General features: G+C 39.0%; 1 protein-coding gene across 6 annotated transcripts in view; it reads right to left on the bottom strand.

The window, feature by feature from the left end:
* The window catches only part of nfixb (nuclear factor I/Xb), a 217,686-nt gene that overhangs the window by 175,380 nt on the left and 25,569 nt on the right, over positions 1–16,737 (bottom strand). Inside the window, exon 3 of one of the 6 annotated variants that reach the window (XM_030141290.1) lies at positions 10,747–10,782. The exons of 4 other annotated variants lie outside the window; for them this stretch is intronic. In XM_030141290.1, coding sequence (XP_029997150.1) covers positions 10,747–10,782 — 36 coding nt within the window. Of the gene's footprint in view, positions 1–10,746; positions 10,783–14,955; positions 15,273–16,737 lie in introns of those variants that run through there. One more of the 6 variants, XM_030141295.1, reaches the window with a different exon arrangement.

The raw sequence follows: 16,737 nt of genomic DNA, 5'->3' as shown, positions 1-16,737 counted from the left end.
ATATTTACTACTGAGAGCAGAACAGGAAATATTGGTATTGTATCTTTTGTCTGGTTTTAATCTTTATGAAAATGCTTGTTTTTTTTTATTCTGATTCTGAGGTTAACCAATAAAGACCCTGTGCTACTTTTGTGGCAGTTCCCAAATGAAATTTCCACCATATATAACCTTTCTTAAGTGATTTTTCAGCATCAATTGTAATATTATCCTCCTTATTTTGCCTTTTGTCAGTGTAAATCATGCATTTTCCTATATTTGATTTATTGATGGTGTAGCTGTTCATAAAAGCTCCGATTAAAGTTGAGGGTTATTCAATCAGAAACAGAAAAAAACTGAAGAAAAAGTGACTTTTCCAGCAAAAATATCCAAAAAATAAGTGGTTCCATCCACTGTCATTGATCCAACTCCATGGGTTTTACTGGTGAATCAATGTTGTAGAAGATGTTTCCATGGTAACTATGGAGCCTCTGAACGTCCAAATGGGTCATATCTGATGACCATGAAAAGATGAAGAACTGTATTTTACACCAATTATTGACATGGATTGATAGAATTAGTGGATCAGCAGGTATTAAACAGTTTAGAACAGCAGATGGTTTTAGTCGCCACTTGCTGTTTGGGTCTTGATGGGTTAAGTACAGTTGTTCATTCAGTTTACTTGTGATTCACTCTCAAATCAAATCATGTGTACTATATTGAAAAACAATTCTTCTTTTGCATGGTACCGTATCAAATCCCATCGGACTGAGTATTGTGTTGAGTTGTACCACACTGAAACATACAATGCTGCGTTGGTAGCTGCTTTAATGTCGTGGATTGTTGGCAATGCATCGACATGAGTATGGCATGGGCCTCACTGAGATACCCACAGTAAAACAAGAACAGCTGTGGAGACAATTATTAGACCACTGTGACCGAGTAGTGACTAGTCAACATTTGTCATAAATGTGACTTGTAAAACCATCAGGGTTTTATTGTGTGCAAATGTGAAGCAAAAAAATCTGGCAAAAGACACAAGAAATGTTTGGTTTATAAATTCAATACAGAAAGAAGCTGTGTTTAATTGAACTGAATTCTCAAAAACGGGTAATATGTAAATTAAGAAAATCTGATGCTGAAAAACAATGAAGATTCTACAAACAGAATAGCAAAAGGCCATGTTGAAGGGAATTGAATTTATACAGAGAATCACAGGTAGTTTAATTACACTGGTCTACAAGTAAATGCTTCCAGAATAAAAGTAGTGACATTTTACCACGTGTGAGTCACTGATAAAAATAAATCCAGTCCTAAATGCTGGTTGGCTGAAGTTTCACAGATACAGTCTTGGGTCAAAATATGAAATTCAAGAATTAACCAGAGAATGGGTTTAACTCTAAAGGAATATTAGTGTCAGATTGACCAGATCTACTTCAAAACACTGTCTGCACATGACAATACATGCACTTTACATGTTCTATCAGTGGAACATTTATACATCTATTATATAACTGTACATAAACTAACATATATGTGGAATAACACGTAATCATATACCTGGAAAACATCAGCAAACCAGCACTTTGGTCCTTTGTTTTCCTATGAATCTTATTAAAATACATAACATTTAGCACATCTAATCTCTGAGGCAGAAAATTACAAAAAAAAAAAATTGTAGACCAGTGTTATTATTTCCAAAGCTGTATATGTGTATGAGAAAAAAAAAAAAAGAAAAAAAAAAAGGTATATATATATATATATATATATATATATATATACATATATATATATATATATATATATATATATATATATAAAACTTCCACCAATATCTAATAGGTTTCATAAGTTTTATATTGTTTTTATAGAATATGTAGTGTACATCAGTAGTTGCTTTTCCATTGGATATCTGCACAAACCTTTACTGATATTTACTAAATGTCAAAAAAACAGAAGTGCATAATGTTGGTTTTTCCATTAAATCACAAATGCAATGATTTCTTTATTTATTATCACGAGATGACACGAGAAGTCATTCCATAAACATGGTGATGAACGTAAACATCGTGTTGATTTACAGATATAGTCATTATTATTATATATTACCCCTCTATCCTGTTCTAAATTAAAAAATTATTGAGTTTCCTGGTGTGTCCACACATACCGCGCCATGTTTCTTTTAAAACTCTTCTTCTTTGCTTGTAACGTCTGTCAACATTTGTTTTTTTCCAATTCACGTGACTGTAGTTATGGAAAAAAGTCTTTCTATTGCAATTTTGTGTGATATACCAGTTACATATGCCTGAAAAACCACCTCTTGAGAGTTTTGGCAAAATTGTTGTTTTTCCATTAGGTAAATTTTTATGCGCAAGTTATATTCACGCAGTTTGAGGGTCAATGGAAAAGGGACGAGTGTGCATCACTTTAGTAATGCTGTGAAACTCTCCCCCTACAGAGGACAGAAACACATTCAGGAGTCTGAGGAGGTTCAAACAGGAAGCCTATAGATGACATGTTTAATGTGTATTTTGGTTGGCCTCCTATATTACACACTCGTCAGCAGTCTGTGGACGTGTGGTTTTTTTTTTTTTCTTTACAGAATGCACACCTGTGCATCATGTGATTAAATATGTGCAGGTGCGTTCTGCAGGAAGCCCCTCCACATACAGCTTGTACATAGTTAGGCTTCAATTCAAAGCCGTCTTATTCATTAGACGATAACGTGCCATGTTTTTTTTTCGGTGTCTGTCTGAATGAGATGGAAAGTTAGCCTGGGGAAGTCTGTACAGAGAAGTCTGCAGTCAAACACAGAGAGAGTGGAACGGTGCTCAGATTTCATCCAGATTAATCTGGAAGCTTTGTAATGAGGGGTCTACTGTATATATTTAGCCAGTGCAGTGAGATGTAGGTCAGACACACAGCCAGGACAGGCCAAACAACACGGCCAGATTGCCCACACTGAAGTGACCTTGAGTGGGCCGTCAACGATCCGCAACAACAACTCTCTATCTAAATCTGTTGACCTGTGGCAGACTGATACAATGGCTTTGCGTGCTCCTGGTCACAAATATGAGCCGTTGCATTACCCCCCCCCTCTCTCTGTGGAAAAATACATGGAAAAATATCCCGGATATTCAACAACAAGCAGGTTGTCTTTACAGAAACGTTACTTGTTGATTAAAAAGAACCAGCAAAGAATGAATAACTGTCAACATTCACTCCGTGTGTTGATTCTGGCATTAATTCAAATTTACTCAATGCAAGAACAAAGACCCATTTCTCAGCCTGTCCTCTGTAGCTGAAGACACAGAACAAAAGTGACTAAACACTGTGAAATGTACCTGTAATTTGTCATGTTATGATCTGAAACACGACTGGTAACTGAAAGCCTTCATTATAACCAACGGTAGTTTGGCCTTCAAGAGGTTTTCAGGAAGCTACTGCACTCAGATAAGGCTTTTGTAAACATGCATTCATTGTAAATGACGCAATCAGATTCAAAGTTACTTTAACTGATTTTTACCGATTTTTATATTTACATCATTTTAGCCGTTAGGGCTCTCTCAATCAAAAAAATTAAAGGTGTCATGAAGTTGTGTGGAATCATGGGAACTGCTTCCAACAGCGATGCAAAAGAAAACTTGAGCAGAAATTATGTTTGCAGATGAGGTAATGTATTACAGTTTAGTGATGTATATTCACATTATGTCACATGTAATAGAACAGTCACAGATAAGGTTAGCCAGTGTAATGCTAAATGCAAACTTAACATTCAAGGAGTTGACCTAAGTATTTGCTAAGTTAGCTAATTAGCATGATGTTACGGTACACATTAGCTTGGTTGCATGTATAACCACCTGAACAGACATTATCATAAACTACTTTAGCTGATGTAAAGTTTAATGGTAATCTAACATCAGCTGAGTTAACTCTTCTGTAATTCATTATCTATATTATAAAAGCCAAATGGCCTCTGTGTGCATGTGTGTGTGTGTGTGTGTGTGTGTGTGGACTCACACTAAATCCGTACAGAGCTGACTGCTGCAGTTTGTCATACTTATGTATTTTTGGTCAAGGAAGAGAATAGCAAAAACAGCAAGTTGATAAGACCAATATTTTGGGAGATATTAGTAATTTTGGAATACAATAGCCTCACAGTCATGTTGCTATGGCCAGAATGCTTTGGCAGTGATTGCTGGACAAATACGGTACAGCATGCACGAATACACAACAGCATAAAAACTACCACATCTAGAACCCGTGGATCCCCATGGGTCAACGCATTAGTTATTATTATGTGAGCTATTAACATGATGTTAATTTACACACTAACTTGGTGGTTTTAATAAGCCACTGTATAAAATGTGTCAATAAATTAGCCCTCTACTGGTTTAGTGTGTTGCAAAATGGCACATAAATTAACAAACAATTAACAAAACATGTTCAGTGCAGTCTAGCTGAAATACTTCCATAATACTGTTGCTAAATAATCCTGCATCAGTCCGACATTTTATTATGCGTTTAGTGTATTTCTCTGTAAAGGGGATGTAATGCTATTGGCTGGAGGCGGTCCCAAAGTCACTTAAGTACAATACGTAACATAAGCCTAGTCCCTTTTACATGTTTTTAAGACTCACATACGCTCTTGCTTACATACTTAGTTGAAATTTGTGTTGCAGTTTGGGTTGTTCTTGGAGCAGCTGGTTTGTTTATGTTGGCTAACTCCTTTACTAAGCTAGCAGTAGCTAATGCTGCAAACTGTTACCACTGTAGATGAGCAGAGTACGGGCGATGGTGTGACAGGTTGTGGAAAAAAACAGACTTGGGTGCTAACCAGAACAAAGACGACACGGTGTACTCAGGGCAAAAAAAGACTCCAAAACAAAGTTTGCATAAAAAGTACATAAGCATGGGCAAATCTTGCATATTGAACCTTTAAATGATGTAACACTGAGCGGTCCAAAGGTTTCGCTACTAAAATCCACTAGAGGAATGCAAATGTGGCTGGAATATTACTGATACTCTCCCAGACACAAAATCTGTGGCCCAGGAGGTGAAAGAGGAGGAGGACGAAGGGAAAGAAAGAAAACGGTGCTCATGTGCCTCATTGTGTGTCTATGTAAACCAAAGCAGCCACACCCTCCGTCACAGAAACTCTGTGGATTTCCCTACACATCTCATTGTTTTCACACACACACTGAGCACGTGTGTGTCGCCACAAACACCTTATCCTCAACCGCCTGATCTGGTTGGTTGTCACAACGTTCCAAATACCCACATAATGCCGGCCCTGTTATTTAGATTTATGACTCAAAATTAGAGGAAAGAACAGGCCGTGCTGATGTCTGAAGATCAACTATGACAAAGCTCTCAAATATTCACCAATTCACTTCTGTTTCCTGCTCGTTCTTCGTATCTGGTAAAGGCGGACTTTGTCTTGGTGGTTTCCAAATGCGCACTCGGCCCCCAGACCAACCCTTCTGCACACCCCCTGCCTTTTTTCCCCTACTTCTCATATTCTACACACAGTATTTTGTATTACCCTGTATATTCTAACCCAATTATGTAATTTAGCACCAATGTACGTGTGTGTGTTCAGTCGCCTTAGCAACGGCACAACATATCGGCGACCACAGAACCGCGTTGGGGCCACAGGGCACCGCCAGGTTTGTGCCAGAAACTAATCCATGCCAGAGGTGACATGAGCGAAGGAAGAGTGAGGCGGGTGGAGACGACATGACACACACATGCAAAAAAAAAAAAAAAAATAGACACATACATAGACACACCAGCGTTTTACTCTCTCTCTCTCTCTCCTCTCCCTCCTCGTCTTCCTCTTAAAACACAAGCACACACACTGGATATCCTCCCATTCTTCTTGGCTGGAGCCTCCCGTGGCAATAGCAGTAGGAATCCATTCTCCACGGATGCTGGGACAGCTGTGCTGATACTGAATGAGACACAGTTGGTTCTGACTCTCTCTATGCATGCAGCTCCAGATAAAAAAACTACATGCTACTTAATTCAAATCTATATCGCCTGCTGCCAAAAAATGCACATGGCTCATCTCATCTTTGTCTCCGCCATCAAAGAGAGTTCGGGATTTCTTTGCAAAAAAATTGCCGTAAATTCACTCCTGCTGACACACGGTGGCCCCCCAGCCACCAGCTGACAATAAACACGGACAATTTATGACTGACAAACACATTAATCATAGAGACCTTCATAAGCTTCTCAATTAGATGCTTATAAATACAGTGTGTTCTCAGAATGGAAATAATCAACAGCGCTTCCAATTTTAACCCTTAAAGACCCAGTGCTGCTTTTGTGAATATAGAGAATATGAATTTTTCTCTATATTTAATCTTTTTTAAGTGATTTATCATCATTTATTGTAATACTATCCTCCTTATTTTGCGTTTTTTTTTTTTTGGTGTAAATCAGATATTTTCCTATAATTAATTCACTGATGACACAGATGTTCATAAAAGCTCAGATTAAAGTGAAGGGTTATTATATCAGAAACAGAGAAAACTGATAAAAAAAAAGTGACTTTTTCAGCAAAGATACCATTAACTGAACATAAAAACAAGCATCTCCATCCACTGTCATTTATACAACTCCATGGGTTTTACTGATGAGCCAATGCTGTAGAAGATGACAGTGTTTCCATGGTAACAACGGAGCCTCTGAACATCCAAGTGGGTCATATCTGATAACCATGAAAAGATGAAGAACTGTATTTTCACTAATTATTGACATGTATTGATAGGATTAGTGGATCCACAGGTACTAAACAGTTTAGATCAGTAGATGGTTTGGGTCGGTGGTGGATTTTTGGGTCTTTGAGGGTTAAAGCAGGGGTGAAGGTCTGAGCTTTGATGGTGCCAATGAAAACATCTACAAATCAACACTGTAATGCATCCCCCTGTATATAGGAAATAGTTTGCTATGCTAACAGCGATTGCCCATGGATGTATGAAGAGAATTGAACTCACAGCTGTGGCCAATTCTCCGGTGGACACTTGCAGTAATGCAGAAAGTAAAGCTTTTTCCCACAAAACCTTTTACGGCATGTAAGTTTCATCCATTTTAAACTGCATATATACTCAAAAACAGCACTAACAACTAGCATTAGCATAATCATATCTAAAGCACTGGTTCTAGTATTAAGGTGATTATTTATGCTGTGAATTCATGTTCACAGATGTTTATTTTGAGGGTTGGCATTAACAGAAAGAGTTAATGGAACTCTCTTTTTGATGGTAAACGTATTCACTGTGCTGCTGCAGACTCAGGAAAGACTTATTTCACTCATTTGCCTTGTTAAATGCTATGCCTACATAGCTTGCCCTGTGTTACTTGTATATTGCTAATGTGATTTCAGTGTGATATTAGAACAGCGGTGGTTATAGACATTAAACTCAGACCACCACCACCACAAATGATTACATTTCTCACATAGATTCAGTTTGTATTCAAGTGACAATGCAACGTATCTTTGCGCTAATCTATGCAGGGTAAATAAACGTGTTTTTGTTTTTTTTAATCACAACTGAAACAACCCACTGAAACTGACTTTGACATGAAAACATTATTTTATTTGGAGTAAAAACACTTCATTATTTACTTGTATGTGTTCCAAGGGTCAAGAACTATGGCTTCAAAATAAAGCCTTGTAAAACTATAATAGTGTAATTCCACTGGCAGCCACTAGATGATGGGTCCGAAAAAGGCTGACTTCCGAAAACTTCAACTGAACTTCTTTTCAGACATACTAAATAAGCCATTTTTTCCATGAGGCCTTCCACTCTCATCTGCTGTGTTTGGGCGCTTTAATAAGTGATCTGGTGACTCATCTTTAAATTATTGCTTCATTAACAAGATTATTGAGGAAAAGGGATTTCATGTCTGCTTAACTGTAGTTGTCGTTAAAAGGTTAGTTTCGGTAGACTGTCAAATGCTTGATGTTTCTAGTTTGCCTTGTCAGTAAGCTAGCTAACTCCTAACTACCAACTACCAACTACCCCTCACACTCCTGCTGCTCTGCCATTTTGTCCAAAAATGGCTCCAAAATCCAACATAGCACCAAATATAAACACAAACTCACAGCTCAGGTTACATGAACGTAGCTTTGTCCACTTCTTGTATGCAGTTGGCGGTATGTCACTATGGTAAAGTGACCAATAAGGCGTCTACTTACAATATGTCTATGGTTACTCCTACAGGTAATGTTAGCAACATTTGAGATATATTTTAGAATGGCAGGAAGTTCTCAAATATGTTTTTTTTTTTTTTTATCTATATCATAAAAGGGAAGTGGACTCTGTTTGTGTGTCTTGGGCATCACACAAAATCCATACAGAGCTGATTGCTGCAGTTTGTCATACTTTTCTATTTTTGGTCAAGAAAGAGACTAGCGAAAACAGAAAGTTGATAGGACCAACATTTTGGGAGATATTTGTAATTTTGGAATATAATAGCCATACAATCACGTTGCTATGCCCAGAATTGTAGAATCATCATTGAAGTAGGTTACCTAGAAAAAGTTAAACAATAGGGCCACATTGCCATGGTGTCATATTTCCTGTGCAGAAACAGACATGCCAACTGAGAGGTTATTCAACTGAAACTACCCGTGGAATTTACCAAGAAAGGAAAGACAGTAAAGGAATGAACAGGATCAGAGGATCTAGAACCCATGGGGAACCACAGGTCAACACACTAGTTTTTATTATTAGGGAGACTGCCATATTCTGTGGCAGAGTCGGTCACCAAAAGCGTATCTACGGCCCTGGCACACCTACATACACACAAGAAGTGAAGCAAACGAGCTGAAGTGCAATGTCTGAAAAGATTATAATGAGGTTTGCGGTGGATTGGATTGTAACTGTTGGTGTGCTATAAATAAATAATCAAAAAGAACACAGTGTCCCAGGCAGTGTTTATGACCTCCTGGTGTCCTGCGATGCACGGGGTAAGATCCGGCCCTGCCTGTCCGGCACAAACCTGCAGCCACGCGGCTCAGCGCCGAGGCTGTGGCTGCACCCGAACTACCAAACACACGACTCAGTTACAAAGGAGCACCAATCAGATCAGACCTACCTGTCAGTCATATGACACTATGACTTCATTCTGCTCTACTCATTCTGGTAGCCAAAAGCAGCGCAGAGTGCTCCACTGGCTACGATATCCACACAAACTAAACATTGTGCTGCTGGCATCAGTGCAGCTGTATATACAGAACCAACCACCGAAGCCAAACTTCCAGTGGTATCATAACTTAATATACCTATCTGAGACATTTAATACACTCCAAGCCTTTGCAATATGATTCATTGTAATGCTTTTGTGCTCGAATGAAACAGCAGAGATTGGCTTAAAAGGGCTGTTTTCTCAAAAACGATGGCTGGAAACAGGCGTGGCGGCTAATCCAGAGATAACCACTCACAGGCCTAATTGGCATGAAGACATGGCACCAGAGGTTTTAGGTGCACATTAGAAAAAAAAGGCAGAATGGGATGGGGGGGTGGTGGGGTGGCTTGTTTGTTTGCACGTCCATGTGTACGTTTGCGCATGCATGCATGAGTGTGTCATTTGAAATTGTGAAAAATCCAACATTTCGTGTTTATTCAGAGTACGGTTCCATCAGATTTTAATCCTCTGAACAGCTGCTCCAACTCATTTTCCAGGCCTTGGGAAGAGACAGAGAGAAAGCAAAGGTGGGGAGGGGGAGGGAGGGGAGGGGTGGTGGTGTGTGTGTGGGGGTAAAGGCCACCTTTACCAAATATGTGTAAATGCAAAGTTAATGGGAGATTTGAAAGGTCGAACATTGATTATAATAATTTAAAGTGGTTTGTGCAGAAAATAAATTAGCTCATGCGTTCTCTCTCTTCTTGTTAGTCTGATATTTTCATTCAAAACACTGCTCCGTGATAAAAAAAAGAAAAAAAAAAGTGATAACGATTGGTGGTGACGCAAGAAAAATATAATACATCCTCTTGGAGCAACATATAGGGCCTGATAACAAAAATTGCGCTCAGCAGACTGGAGGAGGACAGGACAATAAGTCATGCGGGCTGAGACGGTGACCTCGAAGCAAAAGGTGACTTTCTGACCAAAAATGTCAAACTGAGAAAACAGACTACGAGAGAAAAAAAAAACCAAAGGTCTGATAGGTTTTAAAGAGCTCCGCAAAATGAGTGTAAAGACATGAAACCAAAAGGAGACTGAAGGCCTTCCACTGCTGCACAAACACTAATGCGTCAAAATCCACATCTAAGCGTTTCCACATGAATTTTAACCTTTTTCTTTTTTTTTTTTCTTTTTTCTCAGAGATGGCCCAAAAAAAAAGCACGTGTAAATCTTGCAGGTAATATTTGTTCTGTTTCTACTTCCAAATATGCCTTAAAATATGTTTTCCTGCGCGTAAATGAAAGCAGCGCGTCTGAAAGAACAACCTGGTCGGACAGCCAGTTTTTGGTCTACATGACTTGTTTGCAGCGGAAAACATGTGTCTCTGCAGAGCATACCGTCAATAACAGCTTTAAAACACATAGAAAAAAAGATATTCATGTCATCGACTGCAAAATAAAAGTAGGTTGTGCTCTCTCTCTTTCCTGTTCGGGCCTAGAATTCATTTTCCAGCTGTTGTGTATCACAAAACATAGAATATATGTATATAGAATTGAAAATAATAATATAATAATAATAATAATAATAAAAAACACATACACCTAATGCTTAATAAATAGGGACAGGACTTACCACTAAGGCATTGTTTAGAAGGTGAGAAGGGTAATACTTTAGTGTTGAGAGGGTGTTAAGAAGGCGAGGAGAGCAGGGGTCAGCGTCCAGGCGGGCAGAAGGGGGGGCAGAGGGAAGGAATAAGTTAAAATGTCGCACCAGTGGAAAAAAAACAGAGTGAGATGATGACAACAATACGAGCTGCAAAACACATATTTGAAAAATGCAATGGCACTGTTGAAAACAAAACTGTCTCTCTTTTTTTTTTTTTCTTTTTTAGCGCAGACTTCTAGGTGCTGCGTCATTGTGGCCCCGCAGGAAACGCACACTTTAAGGTTTAGGAAAAAAAAAAAAAAAAAGGGACACAACTGGAAAAATATATAGCTTTAACAATTAAAATTTTGTAACACAAAATAAAAATAATGCCAGATGTTTTTTTTTTTTTTTTTTTGCAAAGCTGACCTGTGTGCGTAAAAGGATACAGGAGGTTAAAGGGCATTTGTAAGTAAACAGACTTAAAACTGACAGACAACGCACTGAATTTACACCACAACTGGTTTGCATATTAAAAAGCTCAAATATAGTTGCGATTTTTATTCTTAAATTAGACAACCACAGCACACACACGGACACACACATACACACACACACACGCACGCACACACACTCGGTAATTTGTTGCCATTACGCACAGTCCGTCACATCCCAACCCGCCGCCTCCTCTCCCCTCTCTCCCTCTCTCTGTCTCTCTCTCTCTCTCTCTGCGGCGAGGCTTCTTTCCATAACAGTTAATAATTCATTCGATTGTTTACAATTGTTGCCATATTCGAGGTCCAAGCTCGATTTTTTAATTATTAACAGCAATTAAATAAACAAAATGTGCCTTTCCGTCTGCGTGCAAGAGCTGCAAGGCAAAACTGAGTTGTGTGTGTGTGTGTGTGTGTGTGTGTGTGTGTGTGTGTGTGTGTGTGTGCGTGTGTGTGTGTGTGTGTGTTGAGAGGGGCTGCTGGTGCTGTTTTACAAGGAGAGGGGAGTTCTTATGTGCACAACACACACACTCACCACAAACACACAAATACAGGTGCAAAATGATAAAATTTCCAGGCTTAGAGGGTTTCAAGCGCTTTTCTAGGCTCCAAACACACACACACACACACACACACACACACACACACACACACACACAAACACACACACACATTGTTTTTTTATTATGATAGCATTATGTGCAACATGTGTGCTGCATTACACTGTATGTGCAGCTGCTTCTGTTGACAATCACTTTTAATTAAAGGACATTAAAAACAAGCCCCTTTTATTTTGAGATTATCTGCTGTCAAAGAGTCTGTATCAATTTTAGATGAAGATTTAAACAAAAAAAAAAAAAAAAAAAAAAAAGGGAAAAGGCCTGTTTGGAAACGCAGGCCAGAGAAATTCAAAGTAAAAATAGCCTGAATTGATCTTATACCCACACATTATATTTTAATATAAAGGCAACATGCGATGCTTGTGATCATAATTGTCCCAATCTGTTTCTGTTTTCTTTCATTTCCAGTTATATCCCGTCTCTTTCAGCCTCTGAGTCTTAAGTCAACACTCTGAGCAGCCCGTAACGGCTTCAATAAAATGAAGAATTAAAGAAAATAAGAAAAAAAAACTTTCACTCTCTGGTGTCAAAGAGAGGATGGCGTTATGATTCTGCCAATATCCTGAAATGGAAACTCCAGCATGTGTGTGTGTGTGTGTGTGTGTGTGTGTGTGTGTGTGCATGAGAGGAGCTGACTGAGAACATCCTCTGCAGGCTCTGGTAGCAGAGTCATCACAGGCGTTTGATGGGGAGGAAAAACTCTTTTAATAAAACCACTGTAAAATCAGGGTTGAATTACACATCAAACGGGGCTCTGGAAGTCCACTGTCAGACGAAGCCAGTGGGGGATAAACAAGTCTGCTTTATAAGAGTTGGAGACTTCCAGCAGCTGTTCGGTGGGCCACCGGTTCGCCTGCGTGAGCACATTTACAAGGAAATACCTTTAAATTCTCACAGAGCCCGGAACGGGGAAAAAAGCGTTAGCTCCTTCGTGCTGGAAGATCATATTTAAAAGTGGGGATTTTATTAAGCAAGATCATGAAAACATGCAAATATTTGCATCCTCCATCACAAATATTTGCACGACCTTCATAAAGGTCATGCAAATATGACCTTTATGAAATATACAGTCCAAAAGTGTGAGTAAGATGCAGCTGAGTTTTTTTTAGAAAGTTATTACTGAACTATTCCTTTTTACACCTTCCTGCTTTTCTACCACTGTTGTTTTTTATACTTCTAATTTATTCTGTATAGTATGTTTGCTCTTGTATTCTATGTCGATCTTTTAACGTATGTATAGGTGTGTATATATGTAGGTGTATATGTGTGTATAGATCTGTGTATGAATATGTATTTACATATATGTGTTATTGTATTATGATTTTATGTAAATCATATTACATTTGTTCATAATACTATAAAGCCAGAAACCTAATTATTTACTGGTAAGTATCAGTCACATTATGTCATAGTGTATAGATATGATTAGACGAGGAAGGTTATTATTGTTATTAATTATATAAGGAGAAGGGGTGGGAGTTTATAAGCTGTACTTCTTCTCACTCCTTTTCGAATATGTATTATATGTCTTATGTTCAAGTGTTTTGTTTATTTATTTTCTTCTGTTTGACATTCATGCTTGAAATAAATACATCAATCAATCTATTGTATTTTTGCTGTCTGCCATGCTGCTGCTGCTCCACTACAGTTTCCCAGTTTGGGATCAATGAACTCTATTTATTATCTATTAACAGTTTCTGCAGAGCTTTGCATGCACGCTGCAAAAAGCACCGAAGAAGCTGCAGGAGTCCCAGTCACTCACCATGCAAAGATAAGATGACAAAAATAAAATGAAAGTATCAGCCAAAAACAATAAACAATACAGTAAATGTAAAAGTTAAAACATGACTAATGATCTGCTAAAAGCTTGTGTTTGGGACTGAGACGTGTCCACAGCAGTGTCTCTGAAACGTCTGAACACACTGATTTCATCCAACTGTGTCACACCGAAAACATGTTCCAACGGCTCCACTTTTCTCAATACTCATTCTGGGAAATTTCAGGACTCTAAATCATCTCCTTCACAACAGCAGCACGAACAAAGTACGCCCAGGACAGCTTGTGTTAAATTAGTGATGGGTGAAATTATTTTTCAGAGCAGCACTTCAGCCTGCAAAGGCCGAGATGAGAGGTCAGCAGTGAACGGAGGAGGGTGAAGGTAAGGTCTGGAAATACAGTGTGAAAGGAAGCAGGTTAGGATGAAAAAGTCCCCTATAGATGTTAGTGTGTGAGTGTGAGTTCAGATCCTGGAGGGTCCATGGGGTCAGGAACACCTCCTGGAAGTCCACTGGAAAACCAACCCAGTACAGCAACTGCACAAACCTGTGCACCAGTCAACAGTCAAAGCTCCACAAAAGTATGTGACATGATGCAGAACCTTTACACTGTTCTTCACAATTTTATACCCCCCCATATATATATATACACACACACGGGGACGCGCACACACACACACACACACACGCACGCACGCACGCACGCACACGCACACACCAGCCCTAAACTGTGTCTTGTCCTGGTCTCAGCCCTGCAGGCTCTGCTTCTGCTTCTGCTTCTGCACTTGGACAAACGTTCGCGCCCTGACGTTAACCTTCCTTTTCCCAGTCTGTCTGCACGCGCACGGGTCTATCCGGTGCCGGTGCCGGTGCGCTCCGCTCCGGCTTTCACCTCCTCCTCCTCCCGCTGTAACTGCTGCTACTCCTAGGCTCCCCTCCTTCCTTCCTTCCTTCCTTCCTTCCCCCATTTTTTTTTTTTTATATGAAATACATTTCGGGAGAAGCGCCATTTTCCTCTGTCCAAAACCATGTGCGATAATAAACGCGCAAAGAAAAAGTTCCACGCGACAGTAAAGACGCGCGCGCCGGGATGGGACGAGCGACGGAGGAAGTTGAGCCGAGTTTGAGAGAAAAGACGCACATACAACAACTTGTACAATTCTACAAAGAGGCAGCGCAAATGAAAAAAAAGAAAAGAAAAAAAAAAAAACAACCCAAAGCAAAACCCCGGCGTCCGTGGGTCCGTGGGTCTGTCCGCTGGAGCAGACTGCACCAAAGCCAGCACAGAAAGAACAGAAGAGCATTTACCTGTGTCAAGCAGTACGGGGAGTACATGGTTATTTTTAGAAGGGAGACTTGGAGAGCGTACTGAAGTTGGATGGAAGCTCGGTGTGCTGCTGCATTGCATTCGCTCTCCGTCCTGTTTCTCTCAGTCCATGCTGCAGCTTACACTAACCCCGCCTAGAAACTGAAAGCCTGCACAAACTTTCAGGGAAAAAAGTTGCTCTCCCTCCCCTCTGCTGTGCACTACTTTTATCGCTCTCTCCTCTTTGAAACCAATTCTACTGATTCTCCTGCAACTTTTTTTTTTTTTTAATTCTACCAGACACGTGCACGTCAACGAAGGCGCGAATTCCCCGCTTTTAAGTCGGACTTTTCTTTCCACTGATTCTGCATGCATCCTCCGACGACTCTGGTGCGTTCACTGACCCGTCCGTTTCACGTCAACATACGGATTTGATCACACTGGTGTATAGTTGTGTTTAGACATGATCTGCTCAAACTGTCCACTTTCACATTTTGACTCCAGAGTGTATCTGTGAAACTTCAGCCAAGCAGCATTTATGACTGGATGGTTCTGTATCAGTGACTCACAAACTTCATTTGACTTGTAGACAGAGTTACAGACAGGCGAGGAGGGTGATGTCCTGTCCTGTTCCCCAAACACTGGGGTGGGACCCACAGGTGGGTCACAGGAGACTTTATTTGGGTCATCAAAAAGAACGAGCATCAAAAAGCATGTTTGTGAGTACGACAACATATAAGGGGTACATAAGAAAATAAAAACACTGGGCACTACAAAATAAAGTCGCAAAATATTGTGATAAAACACGTAATTTTATGAGAATACAGTCAAATCAAAAACAGTCATAACTTTACGAGAATAAAGTCGTCAAATTTTGAGAATAAAGCCATAATATTATGACAATAAAGCCATAGTTAAAAAAAAAACAAAACTAATAATTTGACGAAAATAATGTTGTATTTCTATGAGATTAAAGTCGCAATATTTTGAAAATAAATTCGCAATAGTGCGATAAAGTCATAATTTATAAATTGTAAGCCTTAAGCCTTGTCAATGACAGTTTCCGGTTTACAGCGAATGCAACAAGTAAAGCAGCAACTTTCACTTCTGTCAGACCGTACGACTAATGCTAATGTGTTGATGGTGGGCGGGGCTAATAGTCTCAGTATTTGGCCTTTGTGCGTAAACCCCAAATGAAAGTAGAACCTCACAAAATGTTCCAAGTTCTCCATTATGCGACAAGTGGGTACAACTTTAATCTGTAAATTATAATATTTTTTCACCTGTTTTTAAATTAGGACGTTATTCTCCAAATATGATGACTTTAATCTCATAAAAGTATGACTTTATTTTGATTAAATTATAAGTTTTTTTTAAAGCTATGACTTTATTCTCCTGATATTTTGGCTTTATTCTCAAAATATACAACTAAAATTATGGCTGTTCTTGTATTTGACTTTATTTTCATAAAATTATGGGTTTTATCTCAACATTTTATGACTTTTAAGTGTTTTTATTTTCTTACGTGGCCCTAATTCACCATCATATGTAACTGTTCCTATCATACTGATGCTAGTCGCAGATTATGTTTGTTTTACTACTGAGATATGAAAAAAAAATCACCTAAAAGAGGTTATTCAAGTTAAAGCTGGGCAATAAAATACACTGTTGCCCATAAAGTTTAAATAGAATATTTGTACCTCTTCCCATTATTCTTCTCTTTAGATTAAGTGTAACTGGGACTCAGTAAATATGTAATCATTAGGTGAATACTGATGTGTATA

The sequence above is a fragment of the Sphaeramia orbicularis genome, chromosome 8 (genome assembly GCF_902148855.1).
Source record: "Sphaeramia orbicularis chromosome 8, fSphaOr1.1, whole genome shotgun sequence".
In the NCBI taxonomy this organism is placed as follows: Eukaryota; Metazoa; Chordata; class Actinopteri; order Kurtiformes; family Apogonidae; genus Sphaeramia; species Sphaeramia orbicularis.
The sequence above is the reverse complement of the archived record's forward strand: the minus strand, read 5'-3'. Positions and strand labels throughout refer to the sequence as shown.